This window comes from Misgurnus anguillicaudatus, chromosome 4, assembly GCF_027580225.2.
Source record: "Misgurnus anguillicaudatus chromosome 4, ASM2758022v2, whole genome shotgun sequence".
In the NCBI taxonomy this organism is placed as follows: Eukaryota; Metazoa; Chordata; class Actinopteri; order Cypriniformes; family Cobitidae; genus Misgurnus; species Misgurnus anguillicaudatus.
In genome coordinates, this window is record NC_073340.2 from 36639691 (window position 1) to 36656319 (window position 16629).

At 36.4% G+C, this 16629-nt stretch overlaps 3 protein-coding genes across 3 annotated transcripts; 1 reads left to right on the forward strand and 2 right to left on the reverse strand.

Moving 5' to 3' along the window:
• Nucleotides 1-87: 87 nt before the first annotated feature.
• On the reverse strand, nucleotides 88-2572 carry LOC129421064 (dual specificity protein phosphatase 13A). Its single transcript, XM_055176361.2, has 3 exons — nucleotides 2281-2572; nucleotides 1699-1916; nucleotides 88-764 (listed from the first exon to the last, which is right to left on the reverse strand). Exons 1-3 carry the CDS (start codon nucleotides 2403-2405, stop codon nucleotides 553-555), a joined length of 555 nt encoding a protein of 184 aa, XP_055032336.2. The 5' UTR covers nucleotides 2406-2572; the 3' UTR covers nucleotides 88-552.
• A 634-nt stretch (nucleotides 2573-3206) lies between these two features.
• On the reverse strand, nucleotides 3207-5925 carry LOC129421066 (dual specificity protein phosphatase 13A). Its single transcript, XM_055176362.2, has 3 exons — nucleotides 5709-5925; nucleotides 4668-4885; nucleotides 3207-4510 (listed from the first exon to the last, which is right to left on the reverse strand). The coding sequence occupies exons 1-3, from the start codon at nucleotides 5822-5824 to the stop codon at nucleotides 4317-4319; spliced, it is 528 nt and encodes a 175-aa protein (XP_055032337.2). The 5' UTR covers nucleotides 5825-5925; the 3' UTR covers nucleotides 3207-4316.
• Nucleotides 5926-6910: 985 nt separating this feature from the next.
• LOC129421060 (sphingomyelin synthase-related protein 1) lies at nucleotides 6911-15749 on the forward strand. The gene is made up of 7 exons (XM_055176355.2): nucleotides 6911-7076; nucleotides 10549-10865; nucleotides 11445-11715; nucleotides 11939-12034; nucleotides 12199-12316; nucleotides 12538-12688; nucleotides 13897-15749. Exons 2-7 carry the CDS (start codon nucleotides 10571-10573, stop codon nucleotides 14199-14201), a joined length of 1236 nt encoding a protein of 411 aa, XP_055032330.1. The 5' UTR covers nucleotides 6911-7076; nucleotides 10549-10570; the 3' UTR covers nucleotides 14202-15749.
• Nucleotides 15750-16629: the final 880 nt, after the last annotated feature.

Sequence of the window (16629 nt, forward strand, 5' to 3'; positions counted from 1 at the left end):
ATGTTTTCTTTATTAAATATTCAGTTACACTCAAAAGTATGTCACAAAAGCATGTTTCTTCACGTATCACTGAAGAGACTCACAATGTCAATTTAAACCATTTATTTTGAACTTTTCAAGTTTGTAACATATTATTCAATGTACATTATGGTTTCACATACGTGTGTGTATGTCTAGATTGTTTAGTGTTTTGGTCCATTTATATGTTGTGTTGTATTCAGTGTAATCTGTACATCGTTGGAGAGGTAGAGTTGTGTATCTGTTATAGTGTGTAAGGTGATAAACATTTCTCAGTAAGTGTTAATGTATTAAATTGCTCCTCTGAGATTTATAAAGTTGTTTTATTGTCTATCTTAAGCAAAAATCTTAATTTTACTCCGTATCATACCCCAGAATCAAACATTAGTGACACAGACATGACACTTGATTGGTTTCTGCAGGGTTGTGTTAGGTAGCACGCTGAAATCTTATTGGTCCAGAAATCCACTTTTCATAACTCTCTTAAATATATTATGATAGTTCATCATTTAAAGCAGCAGTGTTTTTGTTTCTTCACAGCAGGACACATGTTTTGTGCTTCCTCTTTCTCTGTAAGTCCAGGTCCAACAGCAATGCCAAGAAGTTTTTGTTTGGATATATGGCCCGTTTCTGGATGACACGCTGTAAAGCTTTGTATAAAGGCATATCATGATAAAGCATCAGGTATGCCAGCACCAGCGTCGAGGAGCGGCTCATTCCCATGATGCAATGCACCAGAACCTTCCCTTAAGATGAAGAGAACACGTGTTAGACCATTGCAGACTTTATTATAATTTTAAGAGAAATCAATCTCAGTTCCAATTAAAACACCCACAATTCTTCACGACACCCACAAAACCTTAAGTAGACCTTAAGTCTTAAGTAGCATATTTGTAGCAATAACCAATACATTGTATGGGTCAAAATTATAAATGTTTTATGCCAAAAATATTTTGTATCATAAATATATCAAGCTGTATTTATCAATAGCAATTTGTGTTGCTATGGACTTCATTTGGACAACTTTAAAGGTTTTTTTTTTTTGCACCCTCCGATTCCAGATTTTCAAATAGTTTTTCAAATACTGTCCTATTGTTTCAACAAATCATACATCAATGGAAATCTTTTTTATTTATTCAGATATGTACATGTATAAATCTCAAAATTTTCAAATTTCAAAACTTGACCTTTATGGTTTTTTGGTCGAGGGACACATATGGTTACTGCTGAGGAGATCCTGGGGCAGATTCACAATCACTTTAATTCTTATTTATGTATTAAAATGTACTATTTGTGACCCCCTCCAATGTTTCAAGTCACTTTGATTAATAGATCCCAAATAATAAAGAGTAAATATTGGTGAAATTAGGTGGTTAAACTTAATTATCATTATGAAATGCATTGATCTATGGGTAGTACACATTTAAAATTGTGATTTATGACTGCACATGCATGCCACATTTAAACAAATCTTACCGTTTGAGATTTAACTTTCAGATGTTTTTTTTTTTACATTTATTATTTAATTCTTCTTAAGTTCTTTTTTCTTAAGAATGTTTGGTTAATCTGGTCCCTGGATGAGTTTAACATCATCATCTTCACTAAAGGTAAAACTTTCGATGTAAGTCAAAACTTGTGTTTTCATCATAAAGTCAAAAGTTAAATTGCCTGTAGTCTTACCATCAGGAGCATGAAGGGCTTTGTGAATGAAATCTGCTGCTGGCTTGAAATAAACGTCCAAGTCAAAGTATGTGGAGTCATCAGCAGGGATACCGCAGTACACAAAATTGGTGCCATAGTAGTTTTGGTCCCCAATGCTTCCTCTTTTGGAGTGGGCAGCGTTCAGAATATGAGTGATGCCAAGTTTCTGCAGAGCACTTCTGTTCTGAGCTATTCCTCTGATGAAAATAAACATTTCAAAAACACTGCACTGATGTGTCTATAAAGTCATCACATCTTCATCATGTCACCCTGTCTCTGGCACTTTAACAATCCAATAATTTCTTTTCAGACCAAATAAAGTCCCGCCCTACATTACTTATCATTAAATAACTTATTCCCTCAGAACAGATGTCATAAATATTACTGATCTCAGTATGTAGCCATGTGAAGTAAATTATGGTCAAGCCTAAATAAACTCTTAAAAACAAGTATGTAACTTAAATATATTACACTTTGTGTTGTCGTAATGTAAAAAATGTGAAGACATTGTTGAGTGAGGTGTAAATCTAAATAGCAACTTGACAAGCAGTTTATACTCACACGTTGCCGATGTAAATGTTTGGCCAGACCTCATCGATTTGGTGTAGCTCTAACTTACACGAGTTCAAAACTTTCTGCAGGTCTTTTACAGACAGATATTCTTTCCTGCTATATTTACGAGCCATCGTTTTCTTTTCTGACTTGCCCGCCAAATCGATGAAGAGTGTTTATAATGACATGGCCGCCCGGACTCAGACTGTCTAAATGATCTCTACCAACAGCTGTTTCATTGCACTGTTACCCAATTTAGTCACTCAGTATGCAGATTGTCTTACACACACACACACACACACACACACACACACACACACACACACACTCCAGTACTGCAGTGTAAACAGGCATGCAGGGTGACCCAATCTGATAACTAAATTATCCTTTGTCCAAATTGGTCTATTATGAAGAACACACATCCACTTTTCAGAAATATTGAAAAAATTATTTATGTGTTTTATACCTATGAACATTTCAAAAACATTCATACATATATACATAGTGAGGAAAATAAGTATTTGAACACTCTGTTATTTTGCAAGTTCTCCCACTTAGAAATCATGGAGGAGTCCGAAACCGTCATCGCAGGTACATGTCCACTGGGAGAGACACAATCCAAAAAAAATCCAGAGATCACAATGGATGATTTATTTATATGATACAGCTGCAAATCAGTATTTGAACACCTGTTTATCAGCTAGAATTTTGACCCTCAAAGACCTGTTAGTCTGCCTTTAAAATGTCCACCTCCACTCCATTTATTATCCTAAATTAGATGCACCTGTTTGAGGTTGTTAGCTGCATAAAGACACCTGTCCACCCCATACAATCAGTAAGAATCCAACTACTAACATGGCCAAGACCAAAGAGCTGTCCAAAGACACTAGAGACAAAAATGTACCCCTCCACAAGGCTGGAAAGGGCTACGGGGAAATTGCCAAGCAGCATGACTGTCAATCTCACTCGGACTGGGGCTCCATGCAAGATCTCACCTCGTGGGGTCTCAATGATCATAAGAAAGGTGAGAAATCAGCCCAGAACTACACGGGAGGAGCTGGTCAATGACCTGAAAAGAGCTGGGACCACCGTTTCCAAGATTACTGTTAGTAATACACCAAGACGTCATGGTTTGAAATCATGCATGGCACGGAAGGTTCCCCTGCTTAAACCAGCACATGTTTAGGCCCGTCTTAAGTTTGCCAATGACCATTTGGATGATCCAGAAGAGTTATGGGAGAAAGTCATGTGGTCAGATCAGACCAAAATTGAACTTTTTGGTCATAATTCCACTAAACGTGTTGGAGGAAGAAGAATTATGAGTACCATTCCAAGAACACCATCTCTACTGTGAAGCATGGGGGTGGTAGCATCATGCTTTGGAGGTGTTTTTCTGCACATGGGACAGGGTGACTGCATTGTATTAAGGAGAGGATGACCGGGGCCATGTATTGCGAGATTTTGGGGAACAACCTCCTTCCCTCAGTGAGAGCATTGAAGATGGGTTGAGGCTGGGTCTTCTAACATGACAATGACTCGAAGCACACAGACAGGATAACCAAGGAGTGCCTCAGTAAGAAGCATATCAAGGTTCTGGCGTGGCCTAGCCAGTCTCCAGACCTAAACCCAATAGAGAATCTTTGGAGGGAGCTCAAACTCTGCGTTTCTCAACAACAGGACAGAAACCTGACTGATCTAGAGAAGATCTGTGTGGAGGATTGGGCCAAAATCCCTCCTGCAGTGTGTGCAAACCTGCTGAAAAACTACAGGAACCGTTTGACCTTAAACAAAGGCTAATATACCAAATATTAACATTGATTTTCTCAGGTGTTCAAATACTTATTCGCAGCTGTATCATACAAATAAATAATTTAAAAAATCATACATTGTGATCTCTGGATTCCCTTCAGACCATGTCTCTCACAGTGGACATGCACACACGACGACAACCCCAGACCCCTCCATGATGAGAACAGAATCCCCAAACTTGTAAAGGTCTCGTATCATCACAGGTTCAAACTGGAATGCTATCTTTTCTCCTAAAATCACTTTACACAGCGCAGAGTCATATCAAGTGCCCGTAGTTGTTTGAGAAATCCTCGATTTGGGAAAATCCATCGATGTTGTTTGATAGTTTTAATAGCGTCCAGTAGTGATAAGTGCTGATGGATCATGAGATAGGCCAGAACCAGAGAAGCGGAGCGACTCACTCCTACAGCACAATGAACCAAAATCCGTGCTGCAGCAAAAGAAAGTGAAATCTGGTTAATGTTCACGCTGAAGGTAAAGAAACTGCAGGATGCAAGCTTGCTCAAACAGAAAGGACATCTAAGATCAAATTTACAATTAAAGGGTCAAGTAACCAAATGAGATGAGACCATTGTGGTTGGTTTTACCCCCTGAATGGTTGAGAACATTCTGAATATAATCAGCACAAGGGTGGAAATAAACAGACAAGTTGAATGATGGTGAATCGTCTGCTGGGACTCCATAGTACTCGACTGCTGATCCGTAAAACTCATGGCTGCCCTGGCAATGCATCTTTCCATGGGCTGCGTTTAAGACGTGAGTGATGCCTAGCTTCCACAGAATGAACCGATCATTGGCTGCAGACCTGAGGATCATAAATATCCAACCGTTAAAACGTCCAGTGCCTCCCCTTATGATAATTAACCACGTTTAAGCTGCAGTTAAAACCAAAAAACCATGGTTACTGGTATGCAGAGAAAAAAATACATTTCTTTGGCCACAAATATGTTTTAAATATATGCTAAATACATTTTGTAGAAAGTAAAAGTTAAATATATATTTGAATTTGATAATATATTTAGTTTTAACCTTTATATATTAACATATATTTCAAAATGTATTTTAGGGGCAACAAATACATCTCTAATTTTACAACCCATGTGGATATGTTTCCTAGCAAAAAAAATCAAAGTTTGTATAAAATATAAAATTATAAATATATTAAAAAAGTATATTATTTCAAACCTGTTATGTTTTCCTTTCAATGCAATGTGAATACAAATGCTTTAAAATATATTTCTTTTTAAAATATATTTCAGAATACACAAACAATTGTCAAAAATATTCATGTATTCAAAATACATTTTTCTAAACATATTTCAAAATATATTTCAATATTTTTTGGCAATTTTTAAAAATATTTTAAAATTATAATTGAAAATATTTTTTTGTAAAAAAAAATGTCCTAATCTACAAATTAAGGATTTACGTTTAAACAGGAAAATTATTTAAAAAGATCAATTATTGTTTACATTCATACTCTATGTTGTCTGAGCAATACATGACCAAAATTAACACCCAAAATTAGATTATATTCAAGTGCTACCTACCTTGAAAGCGTGTTAAAAAGCATGCATTTGTGGTCTAGGTAGGTAGCTTATGTTTTGAAACACAGCCTAAAGACTCACATGTCACCCAAGAACAGGTTGGGCCAAACTTCATCCACATGATTTCCACTTCTCTTCCCTCCAAACAGTATTTTTTCCAGCTCCTTAATGGAGGGTGTTTCATGGGAATTATCCATTATATAAACTCATCATGGATCTCTGTGTGTGATCTTTCTATCTATCCATCAGGGTGAATATTCCACTTCTTCTGATGTCCAAGATGAAGTGATATTTAAAGTGACAGGGCCAGGTGCAGACAGCGATCTAAAATTAAACCAGCCTCTCAAAGTGTGTAACAATATTATTTATATTGATTATATGTATCTCACACCTATTCTCCATCTGGGTATTAATAAAGTATTATCTTATCTTATAAAATAGGACTTTTATAAAATATTTTTTATGTATAATTTTGACTTAAAGCAACACTATGTAGTTTTTTTACATTTAAATAATCTCTCTAAAATTATTTCAGTGATAGAACAACTTTTAACTGGACAAATTGTACTGTTGCTGCAACCTGAGCAGCCTCCTAGCTGCTACAAGCACACTCTGAAAGTGGCGGTGGAGGATAGAGCACACAGCCTCGCCCCTCCCCCTGCCTGCAGAAGAGTGTCTGATACCAGGCACTGTTGCGCTTTTCAACCACATGGGGGAGTTGTAAGTCATTTTTACATGAAAACTACATAGTGTTGCTTTAATATGCTATAAAAAGTTTACAAACTCATTAACAACAAAACAAAATAAAATGTTTCTTATTATAATAATATATCATATTTATTGAAAGGTTTTAAAATGTATTGATATATCAAGGGTTATTTTTCTAATGGGATAGTTCACCCAAAAATTAACATTATGTCATTATTTTCTCATCGTCATGTTGTTCTAATCCTGTATGAATTTTTTTTTTCTGATGAACACAAAATAAGATATTTTGATAAATGATGGTAAGCACACAGTTGACGGCACCCATTGAATTTCATCATATTTGTTTTTTTTTACTATGGAAGTCAATGGTTACAATCAGCTGTGTGTTTACCATCATTTATCAAAATATCTTCTTTTGTGTTCATAAAAAAAAATCATAAGAAACGTTGTATTTTGTTTTGTTGTTGATGAGCATAAGGATGAGATTTATTAATTTTGGATGAACTATCCCTAAAGTAAAGTGAGCTGAAGGATGATGGAATTCAACGCATTGACCAACAGGTGTCACAGTTGCGCAGTAGCGGAAGTGACGTCAGTGCATTGTTTTTACACACCCTCGCTTGTCATCTCGGCCGCGCTCCTCCAGTTTGGTCAGGGCGCTATGATTTACACCAAATACCCCGACAGAGGTTCAGTTCTTCAGATTTATCGCAGTTTGGCGTGAAGAATCTGATGTTTACTGTAAGTGACGCTAGCAGCTAGCATGCTAACACATTCACGTTTATCTGACTGACTGACTGACGAGCTCGGGTTCGTGTTTTGTTCTGTATTATTTTCTCAATTTTTATTTTTTCCTGTATTGTTGTCTCAGTTTGTAATAACGCTGCTGAATTATAGGAGAATAATCATTTAGAGCAGCATGTATGTCTATTTAAACATGCATGTAGGTTACTGAAGTGTCTCCCTGTTAATCTTATGTTGTTATAATAACATTGTGTTACTGTTACTTATGTGTATGTGTTCTGTTCATTACATACAGACCCAAATCTGTGTGTCAGAGAGATCCAGACCTAAATTTACGTTTTGAATTGACATCTTTCCAATAACTCATTAGTACTGTGTGTCAAAGCCTAGCGAGCTGCCCTTTAAACAGCATTTCTGGGCATTGTTTAGACACAGCGAGTGTATTATGTTTGAGTCAGAGTCTGGCTTATCTTTATTAGCTCTTCTGTATCAGTTATTGATTAAAGGTGCTCTCTGTAACTGACTATAGCATATTAGTATACCTGGAGTACTTTAGTAATGGGGTCTGATAACGTGGCCCTGTAAACAGAGGGTGTGGCTGAAAGTGGGCGTGGTTATCCGTGGGTGTGGTCGTGTTGGTTGTACTAAAACATTTTATCCAAAAGTGACTTTTTTTTCATCCTCATATCATTCAGTACTTGAATGCTGTTATTTTATGATGCTGTTTTTATTCCCTAAGGCTTCTGTAACCGTACAACATAAATCCTCAAGACTTTGAATGTGGTGCACATAGTGGAAGTCAGCATTTCAGCATTTGCATGTCTTTTGCTTAATATGCAAAAAAGCCTGTTGTCGTGACTCGTGTGCTTCCTTGGGTATCTGTTAAAGGGCACCTATTTCATTGCTAAAATGAAAATGGTTGTTGTGTTTCTGTTGTGGTGCAATAAGTGTATTTGTGTTGTGTCAGGAGAACTGTGGCGGTTTTCATCAGGAAAAGAGGATGTTTCCCAACATCTTTAACTGACTAATGCAGCACAAATGTGTCTTCAGTTATTACACTTGTAAACTTGTTGGTGTGTTTTTAAGCTTTAGGGATCTGAAGGGAGATTTATGATCCAAAATGATTTGACAGCCTAAAGAGGTGATTTTTATACTTTCTCATTTCATTCAGATCTATTTAAGTGATTTGGCCCTGTTGTTTATTTAAATCATCTATACCTTCATATTTTAAACAACACAGTATACAGTTTTTCTGAATTGCTAATTTCTCAAATCCAGCACTCATTTTCTTAAAACCTTTAAAGCGTAACTAAACCCCTGGTCAGAGCCTGACTCCACCCACTGGCAATATTTGAAAAATGCAAGAAATGTGGGCAGATCCCAACAGAGATAGAGGGGACGAACTAAGCTCGTAACAAGTGCGTGGTGAGATCGTAACAAGGGCGTGGTAAGCTTTAACCTGCACACGTCACGAGTCATTTTTTGGACCCAACATCCAATAGGAAAATTCAACTGCAGTAGCCACCGTTCAACCTGAAGAGGGCAGCACTCAGACGTTTTTACACCATATATTGTAGTATTGAAACACTTTATATCCAAATGTCAAAAAAACTTACTAAAATCAATGAACAGCACTAATAAACCATCATTCTTACAGATCAGTAACTAAAAAAAGTTGGATAAGGGTTTAGTTACTCTTTAAAGACAAATTCAAATTTTCCAACTAAATTCACAGAACCCAAAAGACTCTTTCTAGCAAAACCAAACAATTCCTTCAAAATCATTTCACCTGTTTTCAAAATCAAACCAAGCTTTCAAGTCATACACACATGAGTCCATTATATAAACACTACAGAGCATCCATTAGACTACCTTAAAAAATGGATAACACACCCACGACATCTGCGAAAAGAGTGCATGAGTTTTGCAAAACCGTGTCTAACTACCTAAACCTGTTTAAGGTTTTTTCAAAAGAGTAAATGATTTGACAAAAGGGTTTAGGCAAACAGGGAAATTGATTCAGATAATTGGGTTTAGTGTTTTAGCAATTCAGAAAAACTGTAAATGTGTGTTCATAACACCTTGAGTGTTTCTTATTTTACTAACATGGAGCTAATGCTGTGTTTTTTCCTCTATGTTTATTTATTTATGTACAATAATTTCTGTTGATGTGTGTAAACAGATTTATCTCTTCTCACAAAAATATGTTTTAATTGGATACGCACATACATAGAAACACATGCATACACAGGTTTTCCTTTATTGTCCCTGTAAGGTCGTTGGGATTTCACCAAGTAAGATGTGATCCTGGATTAACGTTTTAATCAAAGATACCCCAACTTGCCCTTAACTCAAACCCTAACCATTTAAACCCTCAAATTAGTGTGAAATAATAGTTTGAGGGGTATTAAAGGTTAAAAGCCCCTAACCCAATCCTTAAAGAGTAACTAAACCCTAAACCAACTTTTTTAGTTAATGATCTGTAAGAATGAGGCTTTATTAGTGCTGTTCATTGATTTTAGTAAGTTTCTTGACATTTAGATATAAAGTGTTTCAAAACTACAATATATGGTGTAAAAACGTCCGAGTGCTGCCCTCTTCAGGTGGAACGGTGGCTACTGCAGTTGAATTTTCCTATTGGATGTTGGGTCCAAAAAATACCTCGTGACGTAAGCAGGTTCAAGCTCACCACACACTTGGTACGAGCTTAGTTCGTCCCCTCTATCTCCGTTGGGATCTGCCCACTTTTCTAGCATTTTTCAAATATTGCCAGTGGTTTAGTTACGCTTTAACCTAAATCTAATACACACACTAATCCTAATCATGCAATCTGATTGGTTAATGAAAATGTTGATCCAGGACCACATCCTACTTGGTGAAATCACGTTCACCGTCTGGGTCAAATGACCTGATTCATACGTTCCTGTTTATGTAAACATGGCCATTGGCCAATGTTCAATATTTGATGTTATTGACAAAAGATACAAAAGAGTTTACTGACAAACCATTATTGACTTTGAACACAAACATCAGTAGGTGTATTTTATTTGGATTCTGCCTGTGGTTTAATATCTCTTCCATATTAAAATCAGATTCTCACTTGTGTTGTTGTCAGGGGAGCAGATAGCGCTTAATTCAGATTGATTCTTAATGAATGAGTTGGTTACCTGCCAAAAACTCTCTTAAAGCTCAAGCTGAAATCCTCCGTAAAACAAATCCACGAGATTTCTGTGCCGTTAATGTGGTATTAACATATGTGCTGATGCATGACCTAGAGATGAGCGTCTAGTTGTAAGAAACAGGGCTGATGTTTCAAAGAAGTCGTTCTGACACAAGAACTTGTGTTTGAGAAAGAAAACACCGTAAAAGTTGACTTCTGCATATATATACTTGTATGCTTCTTCCACACATCCTCAGGTCTCTTCTTGCTTTAGTGATGAGAGATGATGATGCTCTGTTTTCTGTACAGGTCCTGTGAGAGCGAGACAGCGATGTCAGGAGGCGGCGGGCAGCTCAGCGTCAGACAGTGGACCCCCAAACACGTGGGCCGCTGGCTACGCGAGGAGGGCTTCTGCGATTACGTGGACCTGCTGTGTAACAAACACCGTCTGGATGGAACCAGCCTGCTGACGCTGAGCGAGTACGACCTGCGCTCTCCTCCGCTGGAGCTGAAGGTTCTGGGGGACATCAAACGGTTGATGGTTTCTCTCCGGAAGCTGCAGAAACAAAACGTTGACTTGTTAGAAGAGCTCGGGGTGTCTTATGATGGACACTCGCCCCAGAACAGTTCAGTTACTTCATATGAATTAATAAAGTTAAAGGTGCATTGTGTAAATTTAGTGGTGAGGTTGCGAATTGCAACCAATGGCTCAGTCCACTGCTATTCACTCGCTTTTGAAATGCATAGAGAAGCTACAGTAGCCGCCACCAGAAAAACATGTCATCGACGGAGACAAATTAGTAAAAAAGTTACTCCGTTAAGGGCTTCTGTAGAAACATGGCGGCACAAAATGGCGACTTCCACCAGTGTATGTAGATAAAAACGTTTCATTCTAAGGTAATAAAAACATAATGATTCATTATTAAAAGGTCTTTATACACCCATGATAATATAGTTTTGTATATTATTTAGCATTTCTGCCAAGAGATCCTTTTAAAAATTACACAATGCACCTTTAATGCATTATAGGCTATTAAGAGCTTTATGATAATATAGTTTCTTATATGTAGCCTGAAATGTGTGACCCCCCAACACAATGGCAAAATTTCACTGCTGTTATTTTTTGTTTTTACGTCTGGTGTGTGAGGTAGTTTGTGTGTTACAGTGTGCTTATATTTGATTACATGCCATGCTCTTGTGCGCAGGCGGACCGGACTGGTTGTGTAACGGCGACTCCGTTCGTGATTGTGACGCTGTTCTGGACACGTTGAGCAGCGGCGAGCAGTATCACCAGTACAACAATGGCAAGTACAAGCAACAGGTGCGGAGACTGGATCCAGAGTACTGGAAAACAATCATGAGCTCCGTCTACGTGGTCTTCGTCTTTGGCTTCACGTCATTCGTCATGGTGATCGTGCACGAACGAGTGCCAGACATGAGGACGTACCCTCCACTTCCTGACATATTCCTGGACAGGTGACAGTCCTTGTGTTTTAGATATTTGACACAAATATAAACAGACTGATTTATAGGTGATGAATGTTTATGGGGTTTGCGCTTGATGATGATGATCATCTTTATTGTGCTGAAACATAGCAGGTCACAGCTGAAGATGAGCATAAAAATACATAAAGTGCAGGATTGAGTTTTCCTCTAATGTTTTTGTGTCTGACCTTTCGCTTGGTTCTTGTGTCTTCAGCGTACCCAGAATCCCCTGGGCTTTTGCGATGGCAGAGGCCTGTGGTGTGATCTTGTGCTGTATTTGGCTGCTAGTGTTGCTTCTTCATAAACACAGGTAACTAACACACACACACACACACACACACACACATGCAGTGTCTGTTGAAAATATTTAGCTTTATATAAACTTCTGAACTTTAACATTATACAATTAATGGTGGTGTGTGTGTGTGTGTGTGTGTGTGTGTGTGTGTGTGTGTGTGTGTGTGTGTGTGTAAGGTCAATCCTCTTGAGACGGTTGTGTAGTCTCATGGGTACGGTCTTCATGCTGCGGTGTGTTACCATGTTCGTGACATCACTGTCTGTACCGGGTCAACATCTTCAATGCACTGGGAAGGTACAGACGCACACACGTCAACACATGCACATAATAAAAGCAAAAAACCTGTTAGACAAACACAAAAAATAATAACAACAGTAAATTACAGTGCAATTATACAATAAACTAATTTATTAGAGAAATTATAAATGCATACATGTATACATTTGTATACATGAAAATTATCTTCATTTTTCTTTTGTTTTTTCTTTCTCTCTCTTTGTGCTTGTGTGTGTTAGATATACGGTGACATGTGGGCGAAGCTTCAGCGTGCTGTGGCCATATGGAGCGGGTTTGGAATGACCCTCACTGGAGTCCACACGTGTGGCGATTACATGTTTAGCGGTCACACAGTTGTTATCACCATGCTAAATTTCTTTGTCACTGAATGTTAGTACACACGCACACACACACACGCACACACACGCACACACACAGGTATCTGGGTGATTCTCACAAAATCCAGATTTAGAAGGTGTCCAGCATCAGAATTTTTTAAAAGCCCTTGAAGCCATTTTTTACACATATAAGATTACATATTATAATCATTATTTTTATATGATTTAAAAAAGATTTCCTATAGAATTATTTACATTTTTTAGATCAGTGGTTTTCAAACTGGGGGCCGTGAGATGGTGCCAGGGGGGCCCCAGTTTTATGACATTTTATGAAATACATTAATTTATCATGAATTCTGTGTAATTAAACCTAAAAAAATAAGGCTACTAACCAAAAGCATTACTTTTTGGGATAATTTAATGTTTTTTTCTATTAAAATGTTGAGTTTTAGAACAGTTTTTTGTCACAAATTTTCTTTGGGGGCCGCAAAGGAATGCACCATACGCAAGGGGGGCCGCACGCTGAAAAGGTTTGAAAACCACTGTTTTAGATTATCATTATCAAAAATGATCATTACCGCAACATGATATTACATTAAATATATGCATTTACAAACTCGTGTTTCGGTAATGAGAACTAAAAAGTTGTCTAGGTACTATGACAAACAAAATTTTAACTTTTATCTGGAGAGAAAAAATAAGAACTGCTTACCTGGTAGCCATTTTGAGTGTCACAGTCAATTATGTCCCTTCCAACTAATATTTTTTTGAAAATGTTAGTTCATTGAGGGCTTAAACAATGATTGAAAATTGTTGCGGAGGATGAGAAAATTGGTCTTGGACACATTTATATTCCTTATTATTGTCACTACATTTACCAATGATCATCAAACACCACATGTTTCTTTCTGTTAATGTTTATAGTATAACATGCACTGAAGCTTTTTATTTTTTAATTATAATTATTTCCATGTCAAAGAACCCAAATCCAGTCATGGACACGTTGCGGTAATGAAAATGTTCCCCTTTAATGTTAAAAAAATTTGGTTTGTATGATGTCATTTGAAATCATGTGCAAAATAGTACATGAAGAGATGTTTGTAACTTTATGCTTCTTATTTTGATAGCATTTATTTTTATTATCAAAATGTTTCATGACACCTCGCACCTCACGTCTAATTTCGTGAGAATCACCCATCCAGGTTTCAGTGATGATAAGTACAAACTAATGCTTTTCATCTTGACTCTCTGTGTTTATAGACACGCCGCGCAGCTGGAACTTCATACACACGCTGTCATGGGTTCTGAACCTCTTCGGGATCTTCTTCATCCTAGCGGCCCATGAGCATTATTCCATCGACGTCTTCATCGCGTTCTACATCACCACCAGACTCTTCCTGTATTACCACACGCTGGCCAACACACGGGCGTACCAGCAGAGCCGCCGCGCGAGAATCTGGTTCCCCATGTTCTCGTTCTTTGAGTGCAACGTTAACGGTCCCGTACCGAATGAGTACTGCTGGCCATTCGCTCGACCTGCTACATTTAGGAGACTCATTCGCTAACACAAACTGTTGTACTGTTGATTCTGAACAGATTGTTTGGATTAATTCTGCGTTGCCATGATGGACGCCAAAGACTGCGTCTAACACACAACATGCACACAAAGACTGGAACAATAAATGCCCATTACTGTAAATATATATTTTCTCCATGGATACTGAGGATCCACAAGTTTTTATTTCTGTTGCTTGACACTAAAATCATTAAACTGAAACATGGGTCTTTTAAAATCCTTTGCATGACAGTTTTGTCAGTATTAATTTTGGTAAGAGTAGATACTTGATGTTGTGATCTAAAGACGTTTCAACTTCCGCATTGTAAGATAATTTCATGATCAGTCTTCGAAGCAATAGAAAACGTCCTACGTTCTTGAACCTTTTACATGTAAAAGACTTTTGTTTTGTTGCCATAATTGTTTTGTGTCAGATGTCTAGATTCATTTCTTTCCTAGTGCAAATGTTCTTTTGGCAGTATTAGTTTAATACCCAATAATACAATTATAGTCTGTGGTATTTCTAGATTTTGGGTAAATCTCAGAAAGTAGAAAAAAGATCTGCACACTGTTATGTTCCCTTTAATTTAAAAAAGTTAAAAAGTTTTTGTCTGATGAAGGTCTTTGACCGAAACGTTGCTGCTTTTTAACTTTTTATAATGAAGGGAACATAACAGTGTGCAGGTTTTTTTTCTATTTTTTGATTCGTCCTTTGATCTTGCACCTGGTTAAGACTGTTTTGGATGTGCGTATTTTGATCCTTTCTTAAATCTAAGAAAGCAAATTAAAGGAAAACAATAAATGCCATTTTGCTCATGGAAAATGAAAAATACTTTTTTGAGACATTAAAGATATTTTACTTCTAATTTTTTATGACAATTAAGCACTCCCACCAAGTTCTTACAGTTATTACTGTAAATGTAATTATTATTAGATTGTTGTACCCTAAAAAATACAAATCAGTTTAGGATAATTTTTTTCTTTAGATTATGGTGATAATTTCTTAGGTAAAATGTCTGTAATTGTCATAAAAATTAAACTCTCAATTCAAATAATCTTAATAGTTTTAAAATAAACTGTAATTAATTTAAATTACATGTAATGTACAATTTTTTTTATTTAAGGTTGAAATATGACCCAAACATATTCTTGATCATTTTCATGAGGCATGTTTTAAGTATATTGTCGAAACTTAAGATGGTAAATGATTTTAACCACTTCATTCCAGTTGCCAATGAGCTGTCACATGTCTCTCTGTATTTTTATTTTTTACATTAAATATCTCTGAATTATTATCAGATTTATAGTATATGATGGTTAGAAGGGTCTTGTTATTTTGTGAATGTTTACAGAAATGTGATTCCTGCAGGCTGATAGAGCAATATCTTGTGTTTATATTGTCTTAAAACATTATTATCTCAAGTAAAGAGTTGTTTTATCATGAACAGGGATAAATATTTGTGTTAGGTTATTTGATAAGTAATTTTGTGTATTTATAGGTTTCTCTTTAAGCACAGAGGATTAAGTGTTAACCCTGAAGTTAGTTTTTTATGGCGTTGTACATAAAAGAAATTAAATTGTTGGTTGGTGAATGGTATTATAATGTACAGTGTACAATACAGATGTTTTTCCTCTGACATTTCCCTCTTGTCCATTCTATCATCTAGAATTTTAAAGCATCTTAACAATTAACAGGATTTTTTAATATGACTCGCCAAATAATTGTGATCAATAATACTTCAGATTAGTTCAGATAAGCAACATGACTCTGATATCAGCAGATTTAAGTATCCATGATATGACAGTAAATCATTTCAAATGTTTATTTTGCAGTGCTTGAAAAGCCTTGTGGCCTCTTATGGGCTTTTGTAAAGGCTAGACTGTTTTTTTATTTGGATGGAAATGCTTTTTCCATTGGATTATTGAGGTCATGAGATTTAAGAAGCTGTATGTTTGACAGTGCTCGGTGTAAAAACTCATTGTGTATGCCTTCATCAATAAAGTTTACAAACTAAACGAAGAAATGTTTGAATTTGCTGAAGTGCACTACGAATTGTGTGTCAATCAACTAAAAATGGACTTATAGCAGGTTTCCACATTATTGTGATATAACTACTGGAGTAACAATGATATTTTATAGACACAAAACAAGGGAGGCAACTTCATATTCAAAATGTTTTTTAGTCTATATGTAAACCTACTTAACCTTACACATACACTTATATGTGCACAGTAATATGACATTATACACTGTAATATAATATAATATAAATTAATCATTGTCGTGTTACTCATAGATATGTATATAAATCTATTATGATATAAGTCGTGTTAATTTTATATTATTTTTTATATTTATTTTAATATTACCAGTTATTTTGTTGCTAGTCAATTTTACACATCTTTTTACACGTCTTCAGGACACTCACAAATACTGC